We start from the raw sequence: 25,511 nt of genomic DNA, 5'->3' as shown, positions 1-25,511 counted from the left end.
AACACCAAATTCTGATTTGTTCGTCGGAATGAGCGTTCTTTCAGATTCAGAGGACCCTCAGAGTGTCACAAAGGACTTACTCAATGGCATTGCTCGCCAGCGGAGGCCCATCATCGCTGTCGATCTAGACGATGTTCTTTGCCAGACCTGCGTCTGTGCCGCAGAATGTAAGCATGTTTATATTATTTTTGACTTGAGTGTCTCTCCAATAATGACCATGGAAAGGGCATAATAGACGGTACGGGGGTAGCATGACCATCAATCAATTTTATTGTGAGTGGAGCACTATTCCTATAAGTTTCTAGATGTTAGCTCATGTAGGCTATTCGACGTAGACTCGATGTGGTATAAGGTCAGTCGCGTGCTATCATCCATTCTAATTCACTCCCCTGACCTGTCTGTCGCTGACAAGGGCCTTTCAGAATCCTGGCTGGGGTACTGTCCCTGAGACCTTAAAAAAGGTCAAAGAATTCTACGACACAGATCAGCTAGGAAGCGCTCGTCCTGTGCCGGGTGCCACTGAAGGTCTAAGGGCCTTGGAGGATCTAGGCTATGATCCCGTTATTGTGACAGCCCGTGTTCTGGATCAGGAACATGCTAGTACCGCTCGGTGGCTAGAGACACACTTCAAGGGTCAGTGTCTAGTTGATGCTCTGATTCTATATTTCCTGACCTCTACGTTGTGCTTTCCAAAGGCGTCTTCGAACACGTTATATTCTCCTCCCAACCTGAAGAGAAGACAGAAAAGGATGGACTCTACATAGGAACGTCGCTGAAGAAGCTCGAGGTACGATTTCTCTTTCTCTCGTCGAACGGCAGTAGGTCTTAGATATATCTCGACGCCGTCTTCCAAGGTCTGCGAGGCGCTTGGAGCGCAGATCCTCATAGACGATCTCATGGAGACAGCACTAGCTTTCGGAAGAGAAGGCAATCGACAAGCATTACTATTTGGAGACTATGAGTGGAACAAGCGGGTCAACTCTGCGGAGCAGTGGGCTTTCGAAGAGAAGAACAATGCTGAGGGGAGGCAAGAATGGTGGAAGGATGACGATACGGCGCTGAGAGACGATGACCGGATTCAGAGGGTTCGAGACTGGGACGAAGTTATCACTTGTGTCAAGAATTTCAAAAGCCACGATTCGTGACACTTGTGTTACGCTAACACTTATACCAAAGGCGACATTCCCGTCAGAATAGCAAGGCATTCCGACGCGGTTGACATCTACCATAACACAACAAGATTCATTTCTCAATATACCGACATATTCGTACAAGGGACGCGTGTGGTTCTTGTTGAAGTAGGCCTAGGCAACCTGCCTGATCTAAAGGACAAAATCAGAACATCGTACAGGAGCGAAAATTGAATGTACCCACCTTTCCCGTCTCGACTTCATATACCCACCCGGTGACGGTAGTCTCCTTCAACAACAACGGATGCGCTTTCAAGAACTTAACATCATCCTTCGTAGACTCTTCAACATCGTCAAACTCATGGAAGTCTATGTTCTCGAGGCGCTTCGCTACTTCCTTGTCCTCAGGAGCCGATGACGCCACGATCTCGCGGAGCTGCGGGGTCTTGAACGTGACCATGCCACATCCCGTATGGTGGAAGATGGCGATTTCGCGGGTTCCAAGTAGGCGCTGTGAGATGATGATACTGCGAATGGCGTCGATACTACATGGTAGTCCGGAGAATAAACGCAAGAAGTGAGCCACGGTATACGAGAGGCGAAAAAAGCTCGAATGACGTCACTTACGCCACACCTCCTGCATTACGAATGATATGGGCGTCCCCCTCCTTCAGACCAAGGTGGGACATAACGCTATGAAGTTCTTTCAGCACATACTCGCTCGGTGATGCGGAATTCCTACTCAATACGAGAATCCATGCAAGTCACTGGGGCAGGCGATTAGCCTCGAATCTTCGTAACCTCACACGTGTGAGAATGTTGGACGGCCGGACTCACCAACTATCAATTTCTTGCCAGGGGGAAGTGGGAGCGAGCCCTTATCGCCGAAGTTTTCGACATAGACGTTGTTTGCAGCAGGGAACTCTGAAGCGGCACTCATATTGCGTTTGATTGGGATGGAAATGGCTCGGCGGGAAAAGGCAGATGGGCGGAAGGAGGAACCTGCGCGGAAGGAAAACCGTGAAAGTTCTGGAGCGACCCGAGTGAAAGTCACGGCGGCGGACAACATTTATGAGAAAAACAGTCTGCGTGGTAGGCGCCGAATGTATGCGCTCAGATGTCGCAATACCAGTTCGGATAAGCGATCGACGAGAAAAGCTGACAGGTTCCAGTATTCTATAGATGGTCCGAGCCTAGTTTGACAGGGGAGAATGCCGAGGTGCCCGATCTGGACAAGAACAAAGAGAAAAATCTTGGCCGACTCACACAAAGATGGACACGAGGCACAGTGCTGTATAGAGTATGTGTGTTCGTCATTTCACGATTTCGATCGCATGATGGCAATTCAGTCTAAGAATGTCCTTCCTTTCCTCGTCTCGCTTCACATGCACGTGGATTGTCTAGACACACTATGTTTATTGAGGTGTAGAGGGTAGCGTCGACAGCGTTCCCGTCGAGCTTAGTGCCATCCAATAAATATTAGGCTGTCACGACCTTTCGATATCTATACGGGTGACCACACATATTGCATCTTCATGCACTGCAAGGTCATCATCAACAAAGTTCTCAGCTGTACGACAAAGTAAACATACGGTGATCAGCCCGAGGTAAGTGGAGATCGGTATCAGTATCAAGTCCACTGTCCAATCGAGTAAGAGATTCCATTTCTACGGGCCCACCATGGATCTCTGCGTCGTGTAGCATCCTGAGAATACTCAAGATGAGACGGTATCCCTATACCGCCCGTCAATATTTTCCGTATACGAAGCAATCTTCAACAGCTTACCGTGAACCCGTTAACGGCAGTTATCCAGCTTGGGTGGAATAAGTGTGTATACTGGTCAACAGACGATACGGAACTTACGGAGTGCCAAGGGCAATATAATGACCACCGCCCGATAGATTCAAACATAGGTTCATAGCGAAGCTCACTGGCAAAGAAATGTTAGACCCGGCTTCATGACTCGAGAACTAGGAGACGATACTCGCAAGACGGGAGCGCATATGCCCAGACACCGTCGCGCACAAACTTAGAGATGACAGGGACATGTCTCCAGCCATGCCGGATTGAAGCGTGAAATTTGAACAAGGTCAATCCAAAGAGAATGAAATCGAATACAAGCGGCGGTACCCTATACAGAGATGCATGTCAGCCTACCAACATCGGAGCTGAAATATGCTCTACATACGCATAGGCATACTGCTCCACTGCATTTGGCGAACCTTGAATAAGTTTTGGACCCCTTACACACTGGCCATCGGGAGAATATTTCGGTTTGAAGACGAAGTAAATGCTGATGACTGACACCGCATGTAGCAGGAATAGAATGCGAACGCCGCGGAAGATGATGCAATTATTCCTGTAAAGGGAGGAAGCTGAGCATGCTCGCAGTCGTGAGCATATTGCAGTGACTTAGATAGGATGATGACAGACCTCGCAATGTCATCAGACTCTGGGTAACCAACATAAGAATGATCGTGGTTATGACCTGGCCTGTTATCCATGCACTACAGTCGCCAGGAGGTTGAGGGACGACGGACAGCCAAACATCCAAACTGGCGGGCGGTATTTCGAAATTATTATGTCAACGTGGGCGGGCCCAAGGTGGGAGAATAAAACTTGCATCTTGGCGAACAACACGGCGAAACGTATAAAGACGTAGATAGACTTCAAATGGGACCAAGGCCTCCTGTAAATTTATAGTTAGTGTGTCTTGTTGTGAACTTCGCCCGAGAGAAGCCATACCTCCAAATGAGCTCGGCCTCGAACACTCATCAACGTTAGGCCATGCCCGTAGGGTGAGACAAGCATACCTCGTCGTCCAGTGTGACGCACATATCCCATGCCAGAAATGAGAATGAGGTTACTGCCCACGTGAAAACAGAACGGAGACAAGTAAGTCTCTTGATCTCCAATTGCTAGCGAGTGCGATAGGTTTACACACCAGCAACAATGGTAGGATTGATGAACTGAAGGCTATCAGTATGATGCGAATTATGATGATGTAGGCGATTCGGAGAAGAAAGCTGAGTAGGCATTTAGAGGAACTGAGCTTGAGAACTCTGACGAGTCGTCTCGCTCATGACATAGAATGACAGCCGTTCGACGGTCGCGCAAGGGAAGACCAGTGAGCTCGAAAAAAGGCCTGCTCATGTTCCCTCGCAGCTGTGCATAATGAGTTGTGAGAAAGCCTTGATCCCGTGCCTGAATCCGTTTGGCCAGTTCAACCTTCCGCCAAGTGGGAACCGAGAGTCGGCGGTTGGGGAAATGTCGAAGGGTTACCCTTCGACGGGAAGGTTTTCGAGTCGAATTCGCTCTTAGGTCTACCACGAGATGCCACGCTTTCGATTCATGTCGGGCACCGATTGCTGATATGATAATCGGAGGAGTGAGAACCGGAAGGGAAGAACGACGATGCCTGGGATTCTGAATCTCTGGCCATGTGGCGGTATGGACTAGGGGCACATGACGACTCATTACGCCTACGGTCGCTCGGTAGGTCTCCCATATCATCATAACGACATGTGCGATATCGTATTGTGGCAGATCGTCTCACTTCATCCTGGCCAAAGGAAAGACACTTGAGCATAATCACTGTTATTCAGTGGCACTAACTGTACAGTCTAGCATCATACTCGCAAATAAAGCGGAGAGAATGTCTCACACCGAAGCCGGAGAAGGTGTCCGTGCACGTCTATCCGACGGTGGATACGTATACTGCGAGTCCCGGTCTATCTGAGAATCGAGCTCCAGAGAGCTAACAGTATCTTCGTGAAGCATCTTCATAAGGTTTAGCACGAGGCGGTATCCCTAGGTATTATTTTTGTATCAGCAGACCGTTCACTGTGCACCATTCATTGGAACGCGACTCACAGAAAACCCGTTCACCGCACTGATCCACCTGGACCAACGGATGAGTCGTCGATGCACAGTGTCCACGGATAAGCCAAGAGAGCTCACGGGGATACTAGGGTTGCATAGTAACCATCTTTAGACACATTTACACCCATGTTTATGAGCAGAACCGCTGAGAGGAAAGCCGTCAGAAAAGCAGCGCATTGACGGACGCTACATGAAATCATATTCAAGAGCACTCACCCGAAGGCAAAGCATACGCCCAAATGCCGTCTTGAACAAACTTCTTGACCGCAGGCACTCGTCCCCAGCCGTGGCGAAGCGATGTTTGAAACTTGATCCACGTCAAGAGGAAGAGTGTGGAATCATGGATTAAAGGAGGCAGACTACCAATGGCATGTTCATTAACAAGCAGCTCTGTGACTTAAATATGATAGTCACGTACGCGAAGAGAAATCTCTGAGAAGGCGATCGCGCGGTAGAGGGTCCTTTGCAGTGGCTGTTGGAGTGCGTGAGCGGCCTAGAGTAAACGAATAGGCCGACCACCGCAGCTACCTCCAAAACAAACAATATGCGAACTCCGTTGAGCACCAAGGCATTGTGCCTGTATATGGAACATACTACACAATTGTGTCAAGTGTATGTTAGACACAGCTTGCAGGAGTCACCGTGAAAAGCGCACCTCGGATGGTCATAAGTCCTTGATAAAGCAACATCAAGACTATCGTCGTCAGGACTTGGGCTGTCATCAGCAACAGACAGTTAGGTGGTAATTCGGTCAGAGCCAGATAGGTGCTCATGCTGAATCTCTTGGTCGGTTAAACGTGTCAGCAGTGATAGAAAGATCCTGAAGCGCGTACGTCTGAGATACCATGAGCACAGCTCGTATGAGGATGTACACGGTTTTCAAATGATTCCACGGGGTTCTGTTCAAATTTTGTGGATAGTTGGGATCAGGACATCAGAAGTTCTGAGAACTTTCATGAAGCCAGCTACCTCCAGATCAATTCGACCTGTCGATAGAAGTCAACAAGAAGATCTTCAGGCGGATGAAAAGTCTCCATACCTCATCACCGAACGTGATACACACATCCCACGCAACGAACGACAGAGCCGACACTATTGACCAGTGAGGGTAAGTTGTGCGCCATATATATCAGTTGCCTAGCAGACCCACGAGCAATAGAACGAGGGAGATCAAATTGAGGTTTGAAACACTTGAGCGGATGAGGTACACCGTGACTACCACAGTGAAGAGACGGAGGATGGACCCGCGCTTGGGCCTCCACACGGGTGATCAATGCCATGTCAAGCTACAGAATGATTCAACTCGAGACATCGAGCGATGGTATAAGTCAAAGGTCGAATAGAGAGTGGTTGACCGAAGCACACTGCGGAAAGCCTTGCATGGCTCCCACAGTTAGTATCAAAAGCACGCGATCGGTGAGAAGTGAGAAAAAGAACACTCAGGAAGGCGTACAACCTGGTGGTGCTGTGGATCAGAGAGCGGATATGTTCCAGTTGGTGATTACACGGTTATGATAGTTGTCTTCCGTCCTAGGAGGGCTTTGTCAGAGCGCGTAGTGGTGGTACAAGTATTGTAATGTTGTGCAGTAGATAGAGAGAACGGAAACAGGAGGAAAGTCGGCCGTCTACGCGATGCGTGTGAATTCGAGAGTCATTCGAGGTTTCTCGCACTGAGGCGGTCTACGTCGCTATGCTTTCCTAAACTCTAAATTTATCTCAGCAACGTCAGCATCCTCGACCTTTTCTGAGGCTACGATGACACGATCCTCGTCTGACGTGGAGCTCTGACGTCTGAGCGAGGCTTGTCTTTTCGGATTGGTTTGCAGGCCAGAATCGCCTCCGGACAAAGACGATGGACGAGAAGACGTTCGACTGCCTGGCGCTCTCTCTAAGCTAGATCGTCGTCCTCGAGCTAGCTCATGAACGATGACTGCTGTGTTCGCCAACCTGGCTTGAGCGGCCTGCAAATCCTGTAAGTTATAACCGGAACGACTCCTGGTCTTATGTGCTCAGACATGCGATACACCGAGTAGGATGATCGCGAGATGTAAGATGGCGAACAGATGTGTAGTGACAAGAGTTATGGAGGTAGAGAGTTCGGGAAGTGGCCGAGCCGCTGACTCCTTGAAGACGTACTGCTCCTGCCGCCCAGCACAGATAACGGTTCGAGTACGACTGTGTCCACTGTATGCATAGCAACTGGGAGGTGTTGCTTCCATAGCTGTTGCCGAATGCGGAGAAATCGAGTCGGATCTGGTCGTCTATGAAGCACGGAGTCCACTAATACCGAATTGTATCGATTGTCCGGAGAGTCAAATTGAGCATCGTGCCGAGATAGATAGTGAAAGACATTACTCTGGAGGAGCTGGTGGCTCAGGCTGTGGAGTACCAGCCTTCCGTCGCCTTTTCCGTTTATGTCCTACACCATTCAGCTCTTCGCCATCGCCCTTCTGCGGTCCGTGGACTTCGTCTTTCTCACGGTCCCTCTTCTCTCCCACATTTACCCGTGGTCGGTCCTCTGTGCTGCTCTTCCGCGACTCCGAAGATTGTCTTCCCCCATCTTTAACCCCGCCGTCCTTTCTCGCTGGTGGTACTTCTGTTTTCTTTTTCTTGACGCTGAGTGGGTTCGGACCCTTTGGACCCTTTTTCTTCTTTTTCGGTGACTCCTGCGGAGGTTCTGAAACTCTGAGTCGGGCTGCTTCGGACGTGGAAGGATTGAGAGCCTCTTGTTCCGCCTATCGGCCAAAGCACGAAAGTAAGATGCAAGTGAGAAGGGTTCGGACGACAAGCGAGTGGTGACCTACCAGGGCTTTCGCACGGAGAGTGGTATCACTTGGAGGTTCTAGAATCATGACGGAGCGATTCATGTGGAGGATTGGCACAGCGGGAATGGAACGTAATTTGACGCGAAGAGGCTGAGATTGTGTGGCCACGACATATCGGTGCTTGTTCTTGTCACCTACGATCCGAAGGGTAACTATACTAAGTAGATGTTCCATGTGACAGAGAAGGAGATAAGTAGCTGTCGCACCGATGACACTTGAGACACAATCATCCCCAGGGATTGCCTCCTTATGATTGCATTTTCGACGTTCGAAGCTCTTTGCGAGATCGACAGCAGGTTGTTGCTCCTTTCCTTGAAGATAAAGCTCATGGATGCAGCATTGTGTGATCACTAATGAGGCGCTTGTGCGTCAGTGTTAGCCTACCGTACCCCTGCGACACAAGGACGATACGTACTTGGTTTGACAGTCCCTTGCAGCGAGTCAGCCATGAGCTTGTAGAAATCAACTTCCTTCAGCGCTATTGCTGCTTTGCACATCTCGGAATCCACTATATCCATATACCGAGTTAAATGATATCGTTGGAGGACGACTGTACTGTGAGAACGAACCAAGCACTTGGTAAGGTTGTCTGAACCCAAAGTGCAGACTATATAACGCCATCAGCTTGCGATACGTTTTGGCTCTCTTTTGACGCATTTTGAAAGGTAGAGAAACAAGTGTGGGGAAAGTGTACAGAGATCGGCACGAAAGGAGGGGTGAGAATGCCCGAAAAGAAATTGCAAAGCATCAGCAAAGCGGTTGTTTGGCCTTGTTGTCCAAAGGCTTCCAACTGTTCCAAAATTAGGCACACCGTCTACGCCACGTTACGCGTCTCTCTTTCCGTCCATGAAGTCCGTTTCACTGGTCGTCACGCTCTTGAGGTCTGCCTGTCGAATCGTCATTCTGAATTTGCACACTTACTTGAGGAACATATTATAGCGTATTCTGGTCAGCACTCGCGGTGGACGTCACAGGCAGCATACACTGGAATGAGCATTGCCAAGGCGCGTGCCGCCCCCCACTTTCAGGAACTGTTGTATTAACGTTTGACCCGTTGCAGATGTCTTTGAATTGGGAAGAGCTAAGGTTGCTCTTGATAACTCGGCTTACTCTGGGAGTATAGCACGAGACGGACGTTTCACTCTGTATGGAGCTCGCCATCTTTTCGTGTCGCCACACCCTGATCCTCACTACTTCACCTAGCTCAGACGTTGAACCTGGAACATATGTACTCTCCGTTCTGTCGCCTCGCCACCAGTTCGACAAAGTGAGTCCCGTCCCGTTTCACAGTATCCATACCCTTCGACTAAATCTTACTCGCACGCAGTTGCGGATAGATATCTCTCAGTCTTCTGATGTCCCAGAAGTACGGCCATACGTAGCAGGCACACCCCTCAACCCTCCTTCACCCATCCAACTTCCATACCCCATCAAACTCACGCCTCGCCACCGCAACAACTTCTTCATACCTCCCCAATCCTTCAATATCGTTGGAATGTTCCAAAATCCAATGATGCTGATGATGGTGTTTGGAGGAGGCATGATGCTCGCCATGCCATATCTCATGGTACGGTCTCCCCAACATTTATGACGCTGAGATGGCTCTGACTCAGATATCTCTTGACAGAAGAATATGGATCCTGAGCTGGCGCAAGAGGTTAGTCAGAACCATGCGAAGATGGCTAAGGTACAGAGCTCGCTACAAAGCGGCAACCTTATGGACGGGTAATACCTCTCCACGACTCTCGATTTATATGGCCTTCTCATGCATTGTTCTAGCTTCAATGCTCTTGTGAATCCGGATGACACCAAGGAAGCAGATGCGTCTAAGCAGGGCAAGGCGTCGACTACCGCGACGCCAAGCAAGAAGGCAAAGAAACGACGATAGGGTTGTCGTTCATGTACGATAGCCGTCTTAAATTCTCCACAAATAGAATCTGGTACGAATCGATGTTGCGGCTCACTAATCAAATGACTGTCAGTCTTGTCTGTGCGCTGCAGACCCAGGAATCGTTCACTGTCTATCTCCACGTACAAACAATCGTCCCACTTCGTTATCATCGTAAATGCACTATGTACAGGGTGCTACTATAGCAGAGCGAACAAAATCAATCCATCATAAACACAAGAATTCAAAGGGCAGTACACCAATGAAGTGTTCTACGCTGTAACCAGACAATCTAAGCAAGCATAAAGTCAAGAGAAAAGACCGTCGAGCAAAAGAATGCCAACCGCTAAGCATACCAGCTACTACAGATAAAGATTAGGATATGTCAGAGACGTGTGGAAGAGGAGGAGAGGAGTACGCAGCCGACGGCGGACAACAACTTGAAGGGTGAAAGAGGTGCTAGTTAAGTAAGTAGTCGTACAGCCATGGGCGGGGTAAGAAACAAGATACATAAGATAATGAAGAAAAGAGAGGAGTCGGTTGGAAGTGCGCACAAAAGTGTAGGATTACAGATATTCGAGCAACATGAAGGCAAACATGATTAAAAAATAGACCTTCCATCCAAAAAGCATTGCAACAAGGGAGTCGCGTCCCATCAAGTGACCAAGAACACGACACAAAAAAGTCCACAGAAAGAAACAATCAATGGAAACACCAGGCCGAACGAGGCAGAGGATTGAGAAGATCTAGCCATACATACCAGAAAGTCCTATTCGGCGGTGCTCAATCCACCGCCACGCGCTCCGAAGCTTTGGAAACGTCTGGAGGGACCTTATTCCTCTTCCACCTCGACGTCTTCCCCGCCTTCTTCTTCTCGTCGATCTCCTCCTGAGCCATACTCTTCGTCTTCGTCACGCCAGCCCCCGACAGCTTACTACGACCGCGATCGTCTTTCTCCCTCTTCTTCTGCTTCCCCTGCGACTCATCTCCGGACCGATTGAGCGAGAAAAGACGGCGGAAACTCGATGATTGTTGTGGAGAACTTGGCCTAGAAGGCGAATCAGCTGGCCTAGCGTCATTAGCAGGCGAAGTGGCCCTGCTTCCACCCTTTGGCTTATGAGCCTCCAGAGCGTCCGCCATAACGATAGCTTTCGCTGCTGGTGACATGGATGACTCCAAGGGTTTCACCGCGTGCGTAACACCGTTGCCGTTCGGAGGACTGGCCGGTTTCGAAAGCGTCACCGCAGGTTCCGACGCGCTCTTCGTATGTGAGGGTGGATGAAGACTAGACGGGGAAGTCGGTTGTGCGACATTGACCATGACCCAGCCATCTGCGCTCTTATGTCGCTCCTGCTTAACGCTCGGGGTGTCGTTCTTGGTATCACCGACATTCTTCACTTCCAACTTCGCTCCTGGAATCTCGCCAAAAAGAACCGGGTGACTCTTTCTCTCCGTCTCCTGTTGCACCAACTGGGGCTCGTTGACCCTAACCTGCTGCTGCTCCGGCGTCATCTCCTTCGTTCGTGGTCCAAATTCACCACCCGGGCGCAGGAATCCGTCGTCCCTGCTGTCTGTTTGGTCCTCGACTGGCCCATCGGTCGGGGACGAAGACTTGGAAGACTCGTCCAGTTCAGGCTTCTCCTGTACGGGACTCGCCCAACCACCAGGAAGAACCGGATCACGAAGCTTCCTACCGTCTGGCGTATCCTTCTCTGGCTCCTTCCCGGTCCATGTAATAGGGATCTCGTACGTCTGCGTCGTGTTTGAGCTGAAAGCTGAATCACGGAATGCTCCGGGACCGAGAAGAGGAGGGGTCGAAGTTGTCGACGTGGTCGCGGTCGATTGAAGGGTGTTTCGTGGAGGTTGCTCGACGGTCGCGTTGGGAGAAGGGAAAGCCGGAGGAGTGATCGAAGTGGTAGTGGACGGTTCCGGACTCTGGGGAACAGACTCTGGCGGGGTATCTCGTGCCTTAGGAATGGCCTTGGGTGATGCCGGTCTGGCGGATTGTGCGAGAGCAGCGGTGGTCGAGGGGAAATATGGATTATGGGTATCCGGTGGCTTGGGGGACGTGGAATAGAAAATGGCTGGACTGGGTTCTGCAGAAGGTCCGACCATCGCCTGGTGGGCGGCGGTACCTATGCCAGTCATATCTGTGGCACTGCCCACGGTGCTAGGCAGATTGGCACGGACGAGTTCTTCAGACGTGCGAGGAAGGCGTTGCGTGGCTGGTCCAGACATGGGAGGCACGCCTTCCTGAGATGTGCTAGATCCAGCAACAGATACTGGGAGCTGTGCTCGTGGAGCGGGCTTGCGCAAGAGACTAGGATGGCTCGCGAGAGGTGACGACTGCGTGACGGCTGCGGTGGGCCCCTTGTCAGTAGCCGCACGGCCGTGGCCTGTCTTATCAAGGTGAGATTGCGATAGTCCAGGGACGCTGCTCGCCTTTCGATGGTCTACAAAACGACCTGTGTCTGGCGTCGGCCCTCCCTGAGCTACCTGCAAGGAAGTCTTGGACATGTCGGGACTAGCAGGCGGCGAATCTGGCGGGTCTGCATTACTGAGACCAGTAAAGATCCATAGGTCCTTGACTCGTGATCGATTTGCAACGGAGATTGATGTCTGAAGAGTAAAACCGAACGAGTTCAATGAGGCAAGGATAGTCAACACGTGTCGCAGCGAGTCAGTCGCGAATGTATCCTCCTGGAACCCTGGATGATGGACGAAGTTATAAGATAACAAGCGGATGAAGGAGACGGGGCGCATTTCGTACACTTGTAGCCCTTGAGTTTGAACTCAAACGTAGAATCGCCGACTTTCTTTTCGGATTCTACACCACGTGGCCATGCACCTCGCACTGCTTGCAGGATCGCGGGGGTGGAATGAAGTGGTGGGGAAATGACTCGGAGAGTCGTGGCGTTGGGAAAGGATAGGGCAAATGGGACTCTCACAGGCGGAAGAGTGGGAGTAGGCGAGTGGCCGCTAGTTCTATGAAGGGGCGAGAGTAGGGGAGTGGATGATTGTGGGGCATGATTAGGACTGGGCTTTGAAAACGCCATAACGACACGATCGTCCTGTTCGCGGCCATAGTCTAGCGTAGAAAGGAAGACATAGCCATGTTGAAAGAGAACGGCAAGGATATCCACAAGGAGCTTTTCGGAGGGAATGCTCTTGGGGCTCGCCCATGGTTTCCCTTCGAGAGTGAACTCGCAAAAGTTCTGCGTGATATCCTCGCGAAAACCAACTGCAAGACGATCCTTTTCAAGCAGTAGTTTCCTGAGAGCGGAGATGAAGGGCTGAGGAAAGCCAAAGAGCCTGATGAGAGAAGAAGCAGAGAGAGTGAGGATAGCAAAAGTGGAGGGAACTCGGTCGTCCCTGATGAATTCTCGTCTGGGCGTAAAACTGTGGTCATTGGAAGAGTTTGGATACACAGTGTGCGGCGACGATGGACGAGCCATCGTGCGCGGATTAGTGGTGGGTATAGGCGCGGGGATGGTAAAGAGAGAAAGAACAAGTCGTGCCTTGTCGTGCAGAGAGCAAGCAGGCTTTAGCCTTGACGTCACGCGCCACACGTTCAATGCGTGCTCAGGTACGCGCTCAGTTCATCTCAAATAATATTAAGTTGTGCACAGCGATACCTTCCTAGAAGATCCACACCAGGCATCAACCTATCTTGGGCGGACCGATGAGCTTCCAATGGACCACGCCCAGCGCAAATTCTAGATCAAACTCGGTGAAGCCGAATTTCGCAGATATTTCGAGACTTCGGGTGAGCTGATCACACCAAGGTATTTCTAATGCTGGAAACAAAAGGAATGATTGGAAAAGGTCCGATACAGCATATACAGAGTCAGTGGCGTCCTTTCTGGTGTGTTACAGAATTTCACATTAGTCCATAAGGAGGTTGCGTCCGAGGCCGGTGAAGAAATCTTAAATACCGGACCACATTCCGCCAAATTTGGCGGAAGTTGGTCTGAAATTTGAAGTGCATGGCGGAAAGTGTGCTGAAACACGCCGAAACTTGAAGTTGGTGGCGGAAAGCAAGCGGAAGAGTACCCTATATTTGGAATTTCTGCCACACGGATCCACGCGGATTGACACACGCATACCTCATTGCATCTTTGTTCCAACCTGACTGAATGCAGCGGAAATCTCATAGAACATCCTTGTCGTGGCTGGATTGTTTCCTCCAAAGGTATTTGAAATTTTCCGCTTTTTCCGCTTCGAGGGGAATATCGAGGGCACCGCGCGGATACATCATGTATCTACAATTTTCCCCACAAAGTGGTCCTATCTTGTATTTGCGTTGGCCGCAAACAGTCCGTCGCCGGTCCGCCAGGTCGAAAGGAGTTGATGCCTGCTGTGATCCCAGATACGCGTACGGCAACTTTCAGTGGCAAGGCTTGCAACAAGGATTTAAAAGTTTGGTGGTCGGTGGGTCGAGCATGTGCGGCCCGGTGTGGCGGTTTGCACAGAAGGCGCGCCACACACTGCAATTCTTGGAAAGAACGACGACCACCACGAAGACGACTCGGACGTTCTCCAAACTAGAACAAAACCTCTTTTTGATGGCTCCCGGGGCTAGTCTAGGTCTTGCATCGCCTTCTATCGAGTGGCATCCAGCCCATCGAGCGGGGCTCAGAACTGCACCGCTAGGTCCACTGGCAGGATGCCGTGTTATCCTCAAGGTCCGCCTCCTTTCGCCCCGTGAGGTCCTCGTCACCACATTGCCTAACACGGTTTGAGACGCTCGACACTCCAAAGTACAGTCTAGTTTCTCTAGCCATTTTATGCCTCCTGTCCGAGCTCTCCCCGACCTCCAACGACACGTCGTCCCTTTCCATTGTTCATCTTCGTCACAGGAGCATCAGCGATATTCCTTTCTCGTGCGTAACATTTCAGACTATCATCACATACGCGAATTAGCACGACTCTCGGGGGACCAGTTCGAGATACTCATCAACAACCACCTGTTCAACTTTGGCTCAACTGAAGGGTTTGATCCCGGAGACTGGCTCTGTGCGTGCCAATTTGTCGGCTCGCGTCGCGTCGTAAGAGGCCTTTTGTTCCCAAATCCGGCCTTTTATTTTACTTCCGCTTGCTCGGTTAAGTCGAAAGCCTTGAGTGCTGTGTCCTCGCAATGTCTTGCATGTGTCTACCGTTGACATCCAGCTGTCTCCGTAAAATTTTCATTTTACTTCAAGTAGATCTTGTTATTATCCAGTCTTTTTTCCGACGTCCGTATCAACAAATCATGCGAAAGAGGCTTCATCTGGACCTCGTGTTGTGTATTATTCAGTACGTTCTCCTTATTTTCTCGCATCATTGTGCTCTTATCAATCGTCTCTCGCGATCAGATGTTGCACAATAAAATGTCATATTAATCCAGCTATCACGGGCAAGAGCATCGGTACTATCCGTTTCATCGACATCCCATAATTCTCGCAGCGTTATCACATTCAATATGCGCCCCCTACAACGCAAGTAGCCGCGCCCACGTACCACTGAGCATATAGCCCATCTAGTGTCTCGCCTTCCCAACTTTTCACCTCAGCGCCAACATCCGTCAGTGTCTCGCCTTCGACGGCGACGAGTGATACCACGTCGTACGTCCCATCGAGGTGGCGTACAAGAGGCTGGGTCTCATCCTGTCGTGATCCACGTCAGGCTCAAAACTCTGAGGGATATGCATTGGGACTCACTGTGATCTCCTCGCCGGGGTAATTTTCACCGAGCGTGTTGCTGATAGCTAAGGTTCATGGTAAAGTGTCAGTAGACGAAAGGGGCGTATAAAGCGGAAGCGGCTGACCGAAGTTGATGGATGTCTGGAGCGCGTCCGCCCCGAGGTCTGGTGTAGGTGTCATGAGGAAGTAGCAGGTTGTGTTATCGTCGTCAGCACGTGCCACGGGCGTGGCAACAGCAGAGGCTGCGACCACAAAGGCGAGAAACGCTCGTGTGAAGAACATGATGGTGCTTGTCGGGTTTGGGATCGTCGAGGTAAAGAGATTTCGTTGTCTGATGGTGCGCGAGGGTGGTCAGAGCCTCTTTTATACGATGCAGCGACGTCTAGAACGGCTTGAGGAGACCGTGAACCTTGGGAACAGGAGTATTTGACATGACGGACGGACGGTGAGCCTTCTCCGACATTCTTCATCTTCAGGGTTTCGAGGCATTGAGGCGTTGAAGCCTAGTTGGAGTCTCGAAGGCAGTGGTGTATACCCTTATAACTTATCAGCGACTTACCACTATAGGTCCAAACTCGAACACAATCAAGTATGGCACTTGTTCTCATACCCTTCTATTGGGAGTAAGTGCGTGCAGCATTGTGTGGTGTCTACAGTTTAGGACATGTCCTTCTGCGTCTTGAGGTCAAACGTCATGCTACGCCACTCTCATATGCCCGAGTTGTGTTCCTTTTGGTGCTTTCCTATGAACAGTTCAAGTTGCCCACATTCTTGTAAGTGCACGTAGAAGATGTAGATTGAAATATTTAACGAGACGCCAGCGTGCAGTAAGGCCTCACAATTCTGACACCACACGAGCCGTCCAGTATACTGAGTCGTACGGTCAAATGCCTTCAACGTGGCACCAGGGCCACACGACATGCTTACTCGCCCATCCGCCGGTGCACGGATTACTTGTCTACATCATGAGAGGCCTTGGTATCTCTCTGGCTTAGTGCCTCTCATCCCCACCAGTCGCTGCGTAAATACTTTCCAATGATGACTCACCTTGATATCGATTTGCGTACGCCTACAAAATGATCCTTGGCTTTGACTTGCGATTGACCTCTCTAATAACGTACACATGGGAGTGCTCTATAGCCTGATCGTCACTTGAAGGTCAGGAACTACACGTACTCATCAGCCTTCACGTGTTCACCAGCGTCGTCGAGTATGTTTGCGTATACAAGAGCATTCCGAGAATGACACCACCCTCCTACAATCATTATCGTCCTCCATTTCTGGCATATACCTATTATAAGCCAACCGCTACCAGAGCTACAGTCTGGATACTCTCTCATCGCAAGGATCTGTGGTTGCTGGCTAAGTTTAAGCAATTAGATGGTTAAAACGAAGAACAACGAATGGATAGCCTCACAAATAAGACATGCTGTTCCGACCGTCACTTTAGGTTCCATACCACGTCTTCGTCACCATACTGTAAATCCCTCAATGCCTCATCTTTCCAGCCCCCTTCCAACCCCATTATCTTCGGAATCTTCTCCCACCACGACTCATATTCGGCCATCACTTCCCCATCCAACTCGTTCAAACACGCATCGCAATATGAGGCCCTCTCCGAATTTGTTCGCGCCTCCAAGATCAACTCCAACCCATATCGTCCGTGGGACTCTGTTAGCCACTCGTTAGCACCGCCGGTACCACCTGCTCTCTTCTCCAATTTCTCCACTAGGTGTTCGTATAACTTCTTGAACGAGCAGCACCGCACTCGACGGCTAAACACACGCCCAGCATCGAACCTTGTCATGATGCGACCGACGGCTCTAGCCAGAGCTTTGTGATGATCCCAAAGCTCGGGGCAGAGGTCTCTGTCCTGTGATTGGTTGAGACCTGGAGCGTAAGGAGACGAGCGTCGTGGCTCCCTCGCACCGAGAAGCTCCGCTTCAGAGACGAACACGGTGAGATCGACCAGTATGATGGGAACGAGCGAGAGCATTCGTACTTCGTAAGTACGTGCGAAGTTGAGAGCATGGATGGGATTGATAGGCTTCGGGATCGAATGCAGGCCATCCCAGCGTTCGTATAGGCGGTGACGGTCAAGATAATGTTTCAATAAAGGTTGGATGAGGGCACGAGGCAAGTTGTGAAGCTGATAGAAGTCCGCCAACGTGAACATGAATGTCAAGGCCTTGAAGTCGTCGAACGGTGGAAAATGTCTGGTTGTCGGCAACAAGAGAGTGATCAATAAATTATAAAGTTGGAATGAAATGACTAGGGTCATACTTTCCGGTTCCTCCATGTATCCACTGCAAGACTGGACGGAGCTTCGATACAGGCTCGTCCATCCGAATCAGCTCGCATCCTTCTATCCGTGTTCTGACGAGACGATCAAGTGGTGTCTCGTTTAGAAGGGTAGCAAACACTTGCGAATCACGCGAGAGTAGCCCCTTGTACACTTTGAAAGCGATGCACCCAGCTATCAAGATGACCTGTGTGATACTCTCATGAGCGACAAAATACGACGGGGCGATAGAAACATAGCTTACCGTTCCATCCCGGAACCAGGGATCACCGCGGTGGGTGGGAGGGACGCTTCCCTCCTCCAATACGAAAGGCAAGTCTCTGTATACCGACATGTGGCGCGAGTGGGAAGGGAACATATTCTGAGGTATGACCAAAGGAATCTTCACTTATATACTCCATGTGCCGAACATGGCGCCTAACAATGCAAATACGGCGCACAAGATACGATGCAGGTGCGTCCATTCGTGTAAGAGCCGTCAGAAGATAGGAGACGCGCAAACAGTACATGCACGGCTAGAAAGAACCTTAGAATCGCTGTAAGTTCGGCCTCTCACAGCTTATCGAGGACATCTGAGAGCGGGCCCGCATACATAACACAGATAAATGGAGCGAAATGAGGGTGAGTGGCCATTTATAGAAGATGGTAGCTCGCTCAGAAAGGTTCAGCAATCAGCTCAGACAAACCGGGAACTCCGAGCGCCAAGATGTCACCGTCGATATAAATTGGTGCGAACAACTCCCTAAAAACACTATCAAGGTTCAACAGGTATAGCGTATCTCACAGAGTCAACATTACCAGGACCCGAGATTCCGAGCTTAAATTCACAATCCGTAAGACTGTTCGTATGACATAGGCACACTATTATTCCATTATCTCTGGACTGCGTCGTCCAAAGGGATACCAAGCCACGCAACCCATTTATAATAGGCTTCGACACAGAGATAGGTATGAATACTCAAACCACAGAAGGGTTGAATGTCCCAATGATAGCAAGATCTATATGCCAGGCGATCAAAAAGTCAGCATTTCACCTACACTGATCGAGACAAGATGGCGTCACAGTTTACTGTGTCACGCATCCGGATGCATGCAACGCCTGGTTATAGGCCTCCTCTCCCTCCTCGCCCTTCTTCCTCCTGCTGTCGACACTTTTCATCGCCTCCTTCAACCGCCCAACCACATCTTCCCAAGGGACTTTCGTCAACCTTCCATCGCGCTTCACCCACTCGCCGTTCACTAACACACTCTCCACGTCCTCCCCTTTCGCCCAAAACACATATCCTTGGATAGGATTAACGGCACCCACTAAGTTCATGGAGTTCTCCGCATTGATGATCACGATGTCGGCCAGTTTGCCAGGCTCGATGGTGCCAAGCTTGTCTTCTTGGTGAATAGCTTCGGCGCCACCGAGTGTGGCGAGTCGAAATGCGGAAGCGGACGTGAGATTGTTGCGAAGAGGAGGCTTTCGTGAATGTGCGAGAATTGCATGGTCTTGTCCGCGCTGCCATTGTAGAGCTACGCGCATTTGAGTAAACAAGTCGGCGCTGGTGTCCAAAACAAAGACGGGTGACACCAATTCAGAGTGACCGACATGAGTAAGTATGAACACTTACCTCTGGATAGAAACGCAGTCACACCCGAGGCCTACTCTTACACCTCTCTTGACCGCCTCATAAGCAACAGGGTTCCCATGCCCCATTCCCAGCTCGTCCTCCGGCGTAGAGGCCACAGACGCTCCCGAACTCTTCATCAGCTCCCACTCCTCATCCGAAATCCCAGTGCAGTGAGAAAATAATACATCACTCTCCAGAACACCGACATCGGAGAATATCTTGGCAGCTTGCACGTATCCACCAGAAGGACTTTCGACGAAGTGAGCTGTGATGGGCGAAAGCCTATATTTCCTGGCCAAAGCGAGAACCTCCCTATGCGCCTCGATATTGTCTTCATGAGGCCTCGAACCCCTAAGTGCATCATATCCCAAGCCCAAACCAACACGGTCGGACAGCATACCCATTCCGAAGCCGTTCTTCTCCCCTTCCAAGGCTAATTCGGTAAGTTGTTTCAACTGCCAGGTCCTGAATTCCTCCTCGCGCTCCTTGGTGAAGGCAAAGTTGGCAGGGATGGGAGTTGCTCGACCGTAACAGAACCTGGATCGAATCCCGGATTGTTTATGCGCGTCGATCATGGTAGGCGCATGGGCGGGTGTGTTGATGACGTGAGCGTGGTCGACGACGGTGGTGATACCGTTGGAGATAGCTTCGAGGCATCCTGCGAGTGTGCCAATATGTGCCTCAGAGGCCGTGACGTAGGGCGATTGGGCATAGGTCATCTTCATTAAGCTGATATATTCGTCAGCAACCAGGAAGAGGCGATAAATAGACGGCTGACTTGAGAAGGGTTACAAAAAGACTCACTATTCGACAAGTGTCCAATCGGCCTGTTGGCCACGCATAACGCTCATCCACACATGCCTGGTACAGCAACGAAAGAGTGATAGGCCACAATGTCAGCGAGCCCAGCACTCGTCGAAGTAAATGTTTTCGTACCTGTGGGTGTCGATCTGCCCAGGTGTAATCCATTTCCCCGTACAATCGACCACCTCTCCGTCACTTCCAGAAGGCAGCTCCAACCCTTGCTTCACATCAATGATGGTGTCGCCCTTGATCAGCACATCTGCCTGGAGTTCATGTGCGTTGGGATCGCCGTTCTTGAAGGTGAGGACGAGACCGTTCTTGAGAAGGACGTATGCCATGGAGATATAATCTTCACAGTGGATAGTGTCGAACGCAATCAAGAAAGGATTGGGCGGTGCTAGACGTTCGACTGAGTATATATATAGTGTACGTGGGTGTGATATACGAACTCTTAAATGCTTTGGCCGTAACTCTATTCATTGTGCATCCCAGGGTCCCACCCAGAGCCGTGGATGGTTCTATTGACAGTCAGCATGTCCTTCTAATCGACATCATGAGTGGAAACCAGGAGAGCACCTGGAGATCCAGAGTCAACTCGTGACGATGTTCTAAGAGGTCCAGGTAACTTACAGCGATAGCAGGGAAAAACGGCAAGAAATCCTGATTAATTATCAGCTCTGGAGCTCTTCCGATATCTTCAAGTTACACTGAGCTCGAGGGTTGGGAGTCATGTTGGTGTCTAGTTGATTTGCAGCCTAGGACTCAGAAAGGTTACGAACAGAGCTAGAACACTTTGTCGACTCGACGGCGGATTAGTGCAGTACCGTGAGAACATCGCTGCCTGTGGGTCGTGTGGCGCAACTGTGGCATACACGATGGTCTTACCCGTCCTTCAGTCAGGTTACAGGATTGGATGTGGGGCACGAAGGATCTCGGGGTATTATAGTATAGTCACGAGTACCAATAGTATCACAAGACAGTACAATGTATCCAGTGATTATAGGAGAGCATAGATGACAGTAAATCATTATAAATTCGCAGATGTGGATATCGGTCATTGCTGGTTGTTGATGCTCGGTGAGAAACCGACCCTCGCTCCCTTTGAGTAATCATACGTAGAATACCCTAAAATTATCCACATTCAAGTCAGCAGATGCACCCCTACCGATAAGCAAGATGAATTACTCACAGCTCTTCAAAAACTCGTCCCCCACAATCGCCAAATTCTGCGGGAACCCATCTCCAGTACCCAATATTCCACCCACACAATCCTGCGACCCCGAACGGGTCCTCCCCAGATTAAAGTCATAGAGATTGATAGAGAAGCGTTGGCCGTTGAAGGAGAGCTCGACATTGGGGCGGGAGGAGCAAGGGAAGGTATAGAACCCTGAGCCAAACTGTGGCGCTGATTTTGAACCGGGGATTAATTTGTAGAATGAGGCCGCGAGACGGTCCGGGAGATAGATCAGGGTCGTGCCGGTGTCAATGGCCTGTGTGAAAAGGATATATATGAGATGGAGTTACATGAATAAAGAGAGTAGGGAAGAGACGAACAGCGTATATGTTGGTCATGGCAGCCTTGTCGTTCACCACGATAGCATCCATCCCTACAGACCAATACGTCTAGAAGGTAGTGAATCAGCTGCCACGCTTGATGCCCGTGTTGTAAACCACAGAAAACTCACCTTCGATTTCACAGGAATCCACCTCGTTGGCCCGCTAAACTTACTCTCATCCATGCATCCGAAACAGACCTCGCTCCCTTGCACCTGATTCCTCGTCAAATGTATCGAGAATATCGGCGCAGCGAGTTGCCTCTCCATCATCAAGTTCTCAAAGAACGTCGGTTTGCCGCTGCTGGCGATCGAGCCGAAGGCCATACCGATAAGCCCGTCGTTCGGCGAGGAGTGGAAGTCTTCGGATTCTTGGTTGACTGCACCGAAGGCTTGTTTTTGGACAGTGAGGCCGCCGATGGAGACGACGTCGGTGGCGAGTGTACCGGAGGCTTGGCCGGATCCCTATATAGGTTTAGAAGTTAGTGAGCAGGTTTATAAGGATCAGAGACGAATGTGAAGACCTACATAGGTTATCGAGAACCCTTCGTTGTTATTCTCATACGTCGAACTCCTGGACGTAGCAAACTGCTTATGCCCGCCGCAATCCTGACAATTCACGGGCACCCAAAGATCCGCAGAGCCTGTATCGACGTCCACAGTTAAGGTCTACCGCACAGCATATCAACAACGGTCAATATAATGTGCGGGCAAGTATAGAGTTGGGTCACATACCTGCGCCGGCGTCCCGAGATTGATCGGGCCATAATACAACAAGTCCAAAGTCCCCGAGACATCATCTCTCAATGGTTGCCTGGCCGTGCCAGGTTGCGCGCTCACGGAAGGTAAGAATGGACCCGTCACCGGTGCCCCATCACCATTGTCATCGTTCAGCTCCGATGCACCTCCATCACCATTGCCATCGCTCAGCTCCGATACCCCAACTCCTTCGCCAGAGCTTGACGCGGTGGACTGTCTGTCTTCCCATCCGCTGCCCTCTGAATCTTGAGGCTGAGTCTGACCTTGTGTCGGCTCGTTGGGGGAGGTATCCGCACCCTCTGAACTGGGATCGAGATATTCCGGCGGTGTGTCGGGATCAGTCTGTCTCTTGGGCAGGACCTCCGGGTATTCCAAGCCTTCCAGAACTGTCGAGGTATCCGGGCCACTGGTCACATTTGATGCGGGCATATAGTTCTCAGCAGCGGAGGCGAGGTCCTGGTTCGGCGGGTTGATACCAATGCCTTGGAGGAATTCTGCCGCTTGCTCATATTTGGCTTGGAGACCGCGTAGCTCTAGTTTCTATTTGTCCACACAAGACATGGAAAAAAATGAATGGATAATCAGCCCACGTTGAATGATGAAGCGATATGAGAGTGGCGCGCCACACCGATTGCGTGGGCGTTAAGAAAAGCACATACAGGAAAGGTCGCATCGAAAATGCCGATAGCCTCTCCGTCCTGCACAGGCGGTCCCTGTCTGAATGACCTCCTCCTCAATGAAGCAACGAATTGTCCCTCTGCCCTCCCGCCATCGTAACCACGGCTAGCATGTGTGGAACCCAACCGCACCGGAGAAGACTGCTTGAAGTGTAGTGCCGTCGAACTGTTACTGGAGTTGATACCACCACCTAAACTCGAAATATCGTTGGTGCTCGCATTATGGTTGGGGTGGAGGGGAGAGGGAGCGGCGCTGGCACTTAGAGCGAGAGCGGAGAACGATATAGAGGCAGAGAGCGAGAGCGAGAGAGATGGGATGATCATTTGGTCGGATTAGGTAGAATGGACCGGACAACAGTGAATAGAGTTGTGTAGCGTATAATCTGACGCGGTGAGGGAGAAGAGTATGAGGGAGTGGGGTTCATGGTGGCATTGGGGTGACTGCTATGCTGCTATTGGGACCATGACTGCTAGTCTGAGACCTTGGCCTGAGAGTGCAAAAAAAATCTCAGTTGATTCAGAATGTTTCAGGTATGACGGCACATTGGTTAATCCAAGAGGTTACCCTGATAGATAGTGTACAAGTGAAGGATCAAAGCTTCATTCGTTGATGTCCGAATAGAGAGCGACATTCGGGATCAAAGCTTCAGCTTGGTATTCGGTACGGAAGCAAAAGTGATAAAAACGGTCCCGGGTTGGACCACTGTTGCACTTTGCCTGCGCCGAGGTCCTGGACAAGAGGGACAACCAAAATGGTATTGCATTCTAATACAAACCGAGTAAAGCAAGTCGAGCATCTACCCCTAACCTGCCCCTCCGGATGAAACTATTAGTCCCTATCCTCGTACAACCGATTAAGATAACTAAAGATACATTACAATATATCATCCTCTTCCTCTATAACACTCCTTCCTTCCGCGGATGAAGATGACAAGAGGTAGGATCCATGCAAGTATGAATAAGTAGTGCAATGAAAAATCCAGAGCCCAAGTCTACTGCCAGCGTCTACCGGAAGCGTCACCTCAATCCAAAGTACGGCGAAGGTTATCCTCCAGTTCCTGTTTGCACTCTTCACTGTATACGTCATGCTCAAAGTTAGCCCGTTGTCCACGAGATGCGAACATCCAAAGAAACCATACCTCGAGTTCAGCAACGACAGATACAGTGTCCAAAACACACCGCAACTCTGCTGAAAGGGTACTCTATATGGCAGGGGCATGGATCTGAAGTTGATGATCTGCACCGCAGGCCAGACCTTCCAGTTGGCGATAATGGCCTCTTTGTACAGGTCACGGAACTTCCCCTTGATATGGTTGAGGTCGCGACCCTCCATGATCCCCATACCGCCGAGGAACATTGTGAGCTGAAAAACAGACGAGGTGCGTCAGCCGAGACTTGGAGTAGACAACAGCGACTTCAAGACTTACGCCTATGGGCGCCCTACATTCAAGAAAGATGTGACCACGTCAGCAGGCGCTTGTAGGGGCAAGGATGTAAGCAGACGCACATAATGATCTGGTCTGCGGCCACCCGCTTCGTCAGTGAGCTCATGCTAATCTTCCCGCCTTCCGACCGCAGAGGGAATCTCCATTCCAGAAACTTGTTCCAGCGGCCAATAAATGGACCTGGGATAACAAGGTAACAAGTAACAAAAATTGGCACCTTAGTACTGTACTATCCAGACAGTGAAGAGAAGACAAAGCACGGGTAAAGTAGCGCACTCATCGCAGCCCCAAAGATAAAGAAGCGTAACGTCCGTTTTGCGTCGTACTGTGGTCTTGTGTGGTGTAACTCCCGCCTCGCACGCTGCACGAGGACAACCGGGAAGCGACATTTCCAGGTTAGCAACGAAGTCAGTAGAGAGGGGAAGAAAACGTACGATATTTTGCGTGACCTGGGCGACGACGTCTCCAAGCGCTGTGAGCGCGCCTCCGGCGACTGCAAGCGTAGCATTCGGCCTCGTATCAAAGGAGTGTTGGTATGCGCGAGCGACAGCGATGGCGGCCATGTCTACAATATTCCTGGACACTATTGGATTTGAAGGATAAAGGGATGGATGTGAAAGCGAGATGGAGGTGTTTTCGATGAGAGGTAATAGATGGACAGAAGGAGGGTTTTAGGCTGTACTTAAGATTGGAGTAGAATACGGTATTTTCCCGCCGATTTCAGCGCGCAATGGCCCCACTCTAACTCTGCGGAGGCTCCATAAAGATGATGACTTTGCGGAAGGGAAGTGACAACCTTGACGTCACCCGCGGACGCGTCGGTGGCGGCAGAGCCTACGCGCCACGTGGAAGACGCGTCGCGCGCATTATTTCTCTTCTGTCAACCCGACTCAAGCTTCTGGTTTCATGCCTCAATACACAGGCAAAGGACTATCGGGGTCCTTTCCA

The 25,511-nt window shown here is 50.5% G+C and overlaps 10 protein-coding genes across 10 annotated transcripts; 1 reads left to right on the top strand and 9 right to left on the bottom strand.

Annotated features, from left to right (window-relative positions):
- Positions 1–28: 28 nt before the first annotated feature.
- Positions 29–1,145, top strand: STEHIDRAFT_101599 (uncharacterized protein; the record flags this gene model as incomplete). Its single annotated transcript, XM_007307460.1, has 6 exons — positions 29–167; positions 226–273; positions 336–352; positions 423–633; positions 696–787; positions 855–1,145. 6 exons carry the CDS (start codon positions 29–31, stop codon positions 1,143–1,145), a joined length of 798 nt encoding a protein of 265 aa, XP_007307522.1.
- Positions 1,143–2,143, bottom strand: STEHIDRAFT_123835 (carbonic anhydrase). The gene is made up of 5 exons (XM_007307459.1): positions 1,968–2,143; positions 1,873–1,897; positions 1,758–1,823; positions 1,375–1,675; positions 1,143–1,322 (listed from the first exon to the last, which is right to left on the bottom strand). Exons 1-5 carry the CDS (start codon positions 2,068–2,070, stop codon positions 1,305–1,307), a joined length of 513 nt encoding a protein of 170 aa, XP_007307521.1. The 5' UTR covers positions 2,071–2,143; the 3' UTR covers positions 1,143–1,304.
- A 2,648-nt stretch (positions 2,144–4,791) lies between these two features.
- On the bottom strand, positions 4,792–6,293 carry STEHIDRAFT_159981 (uncharacterized protein; the record flags this gene model as incomplete). The annotated part of the gene is made up of 10 exons (XM_007307458.1): positions 4,792–4,941; positions 5,005–5,032; positions 5,092–5,158; positions 5,230–5,372; positions 5,432–5,590; positions 5,669–5,728; positions 5,847–5,912; positions 5,983–5,999; positions 6,053–6,105; positions 6,164–6,293. The coding sequence occupies 10 exons, from the start codon at positions 6,291–6,293 to the stop codon at positions 4,792–4,794; spliced, it is 873 nt and encodes a 290-aa protein (XP_007307520.1).
- A 717-nt stretch (positions 6,294–7,010) lies between these two features.
- On the bottom strand, positions 7,011–8,541 carry STEHIDRAFT_123833 (Fcf1-domain-containing protein). Its single transcript, XM_007307457.1, has 5 exons — positions 8,408–8,541; positions 8,254–8,346; positions 8,045–8,188; positions 7,818–7,972; positions 7,011–7,748 (listed from the first exon to the last, which is right to left on the bottom strand). Exons 1-5 carry the CDS (start codon positions 8,493–8,495, stop codon positions 7,365–7,367), a joined length of 864 nt encoding a protein of 287 aa, XP_007307519.1. The 5' UTR covers positions 8,496–8,541; the 3' UTR covers positions 7,011–7,364.
- Positions 8,542–8,695: 154 nt separating this feature from the next.
- Positions 8,696–13,212, bottom strand: STEHIDRAFT_123832 (uncharacterized protein). The gene is made up of 8 exons (XM_007307456.1): positions 12,497–13,212; positions 9,618–12,434; positions 9,466–9,563; positions 9,166–9,405; positions 9,042–9,105; positions 8,899–8,983; positions 8,778–8,842; positions 8,696–8,719 (listed from the first exon to the last, which is right to left on the bottom strand). The coding sequence occupies exons 1-2, from the start codon at positions 13,179–13,181 to the stop codon at positions 10,510–10,512; spliced, it is 2,610 nt and encodes an 869-aa protein (XP_007307518.1). The 5' UTR covers positions 13,182–13,212; the 3' UTR covers positions 8,696–8,719; positions 8,778–8,842; positions 8,899–8,983; positions 9,042–9,105; positions 9,166–9,405; positions 9,466–9,563; positions 9,618–10,509.
- Positions 13,213–15,045: 1,833 nt separating this feature from the next.
- On the bottom strand, positions 15,046–15,689 carry STEHIDRAFT_113534 (uncharacterized protein; the record flags this gene model as incomplete). Its single annotated transcript, XM_007307455.1, has 4 exons — positions 15,046–15,196; positions 15,226–15,371; positions 15,426–15,472; positions 15,533–15,689. The coding sequence occupies 4 exons, from the start codon at positions 15,687–15,689 to the stop codon at positions 15,046–15,048; spliced, it is 501 nt and encodes a 166-aa protein (XP_007307517.1).
- A 1,159-nt stretch (positions 15,690–16,848) lies between these two features.
- STEHIDRAFT_159976 (uncharacterized protein) lies at positions 16,849–18,043 on the bottom strand (the record flags this gene model as incomplete). The annotated part of the gene is made up of 3 exons (XM_007307454.1): positions 16,849–17,623; positions 17,691–17,896; positions 17,954–18,043. The coding sequence occupies 3 exons, from the start codon at positions 18,041–18,043 to the stop codon at positions 16,849–16,851; spliced, it is 1,071 nt and encodes a 356-aa protein (XP_007307516.1).
- Positions 18,044–18,609: 566 nt separating this feature from the next.
- STEHIDRAFT_83474 (Metallo-dependent hydrolase) lies at positions 18,610–20,602 on the bottom strand. Its single transcript, XM_007307453.1, has 5 exons — positions 20,579–20,602; positions 20,262–20,526; positions 20,130–20,186; positions 19,326–20,054; positions 18,610–19,256 (listed from the first exon to the last, which is right to left on the bottom strand). The coding sequence occupies exons 2-5, from the start codon at positions 20,465–20,467 to the stop codon at positions 18,776–18,778; spliced, it is 1,473 nt and encodes a 490-aa protein (XP_007307515.1). The 5' UTR covers positions 20,468–20,526; positions 20,579–20,602; the 3' UTR covers positions 18,610–18,775.
- Positions 20,603–21,550: 948 nt separating this feature from the next.
- STEHIDRAFT_32165 (pepsinogen A) lies at positions 21,551–23,196 on the bottom strand (the record flags this gene model as incomplete). The annotated part of the gene is made up of 7 exons (XM_007307164.1): positions 21,551–21,619; positions 21,684–21,752; positions 21,815–22,147; positions 22,211–22,351; positions 22,418–22,587; positions 22,849–22,981; positions 23,101–23,196. Coding segments are annotated over 7 exons (1,011 nt in total), but the record flags the coding sequence as incomplete, so codon positions are not given.
- Positions 23,197–23,858: 662 nt separating this feature from the next.
- Positions 23,859–25,145, bottom strand: STEHIDRAFT_101589 (uncharacterized protein). The gene is made up of 6 exons (XM_007307452.1): positions 24,998–25,145; positions 24,840–24,924; positions 24,626–24,743; positions 24,546–24,558; positions 24,258–24,481; positions 23,859–24,192 (listed from the first exon to the last, which is right to left on the bottom strand). Exons 1-6 carry the CDS (start codon positions 25,124–25,126, stop codon positions 24,141–24,143), a joined length of 621 nt encoding a protein of 206 aa, XP_007307514.1. The 5' UTR covers positions 25,127–25,145; the 3' UTR covers positions 23,859–24,140.
- Positions 25,146–25,511: the final 366 nt, after the last annotated feature.

This window comes from Stereum hirsutum, assembly GCF_000264905.1.
Source record: "Stereum hirsutum FP-91666 SS1 unplaced genomic scaffold STEHIscaffold_13, whole genome shotgun sequence".
In the NCBI taxonomy this organism is placed as follows: domain Eukaryota; kingdom Fungi; phylum Basidiomycota; class Agaricomycetes; order Russulales; family Stereaceae; genus Stereum; species Stereum hirsutum.
This window is presented reverse-complemented; position numbering and strand designations above follow the sequence as displayed.

Excerpts from the sequence above, each read along its gene's own strand:
- STEHIDRAFT_123833 (XM_007307457.1), bottom strand. The coding sequence starts at position 8,495 with ATGCGTCAAAAGAGAGCCAAAACGTATCGCAAGCTGATGGCGTTATAT. Across the intron at positions 8,347-8,407 it reads ACAACCTTACCAAGTGCTTG|TGGATTCCGAGATGTGCAAA; the intron begins GTTCGTTCTCAC and ends ATATGGATATAG. Across the intron at positions 7,749-7,817 it reads CTCTCCGTGCGAAAGCCCTG|GCGGAACAAGAGGCTCTCAA; the intron begins GTAGGTCACCAC and ends TTTGGCCGATAG.
- STEHIDRAFT_83474 (XM_007307453.1), bottom strand. The coding sequence starts at position 20,467 with ATGGCATACGTCCTTCTCAAGAACGGTCTCGTCCTCACCTTCAAGAAC. Across the intron at positions 20,055-20,129 it reads GATTGGACACTTGTCGAATA|CTTAATGAAGATGACCTATG; the intron begins GTGAGTCTTTTT and ends CGAATATATCAG. Across the intron at positions 19,257-19,325 it reads GACTGCGTTTCTATCCAGAG|CGCCGACTTGTTTACTCAAA; the intron begins GTAAGTGTTCAT and ends TTTGGACACCAG.
- STEHIDRAFT_123835 (XM_007307459.1), bottom strand. The coding sequence starts at position 2,070 with ATGAGTGCCGCTTCAGAGTTCCCTGCTGCAAACAACGTCTATGTCGAA. Across the intron at positions 1,898-1,967 it reads TGGCAAGAAATTGATAGTTG|TGACTTGCATGGATTCTCGT; the intron begins GTGAGTCCGGCC and ends CGCCTGCCCCAG. Across the intron at positions 1,824-1,872 it reads TGCATGGATTCTCGTATTGA|CGTTATGTCCCACCTTGGTC; the intron begins GTAGGAATTCCG and ends AGAACTTCATAG.
- STEHIDRAFT_101589 (XM_007307452.1), bottom strand. The coding sequence starts at position 25,126 with ATGGCCGCCATCGCTGTCGCTCGCGCATACCAACACTCCTTTGATACG. Across the intron at positions 24,744-24,839 it reads TATCTTTGGGGCTGCGATGA|GTCCATTTATTGGCCGCTGG; the intron begins GTGCGCTACTTT and ends TTGTTATCCCAG. Across the intron at positions 24,193-24,257 it reads CTGTCGTTGCTGAACTCGAG|TGAAGAGTGCAAACAGGAAC; the intron begins GTATGGTTTCTT and ends TGACGTATACAG.
- STEHIDRAFT_123832 (XM_007307456.1), bottom strand. The coding sequence starts at position 13,181 with ATGGCTCGTCCATCGTCGCCGCACACTGTGTATCCAAACTCTTCCAAT. Across the intron at positions 12,435-12,496 it reads CAAACTCAAGGGCTACAAGT|GGTTCCAGGAGGATACATTC; the intron begins GTACGAAATGCG and ends TCCATCATCCAG.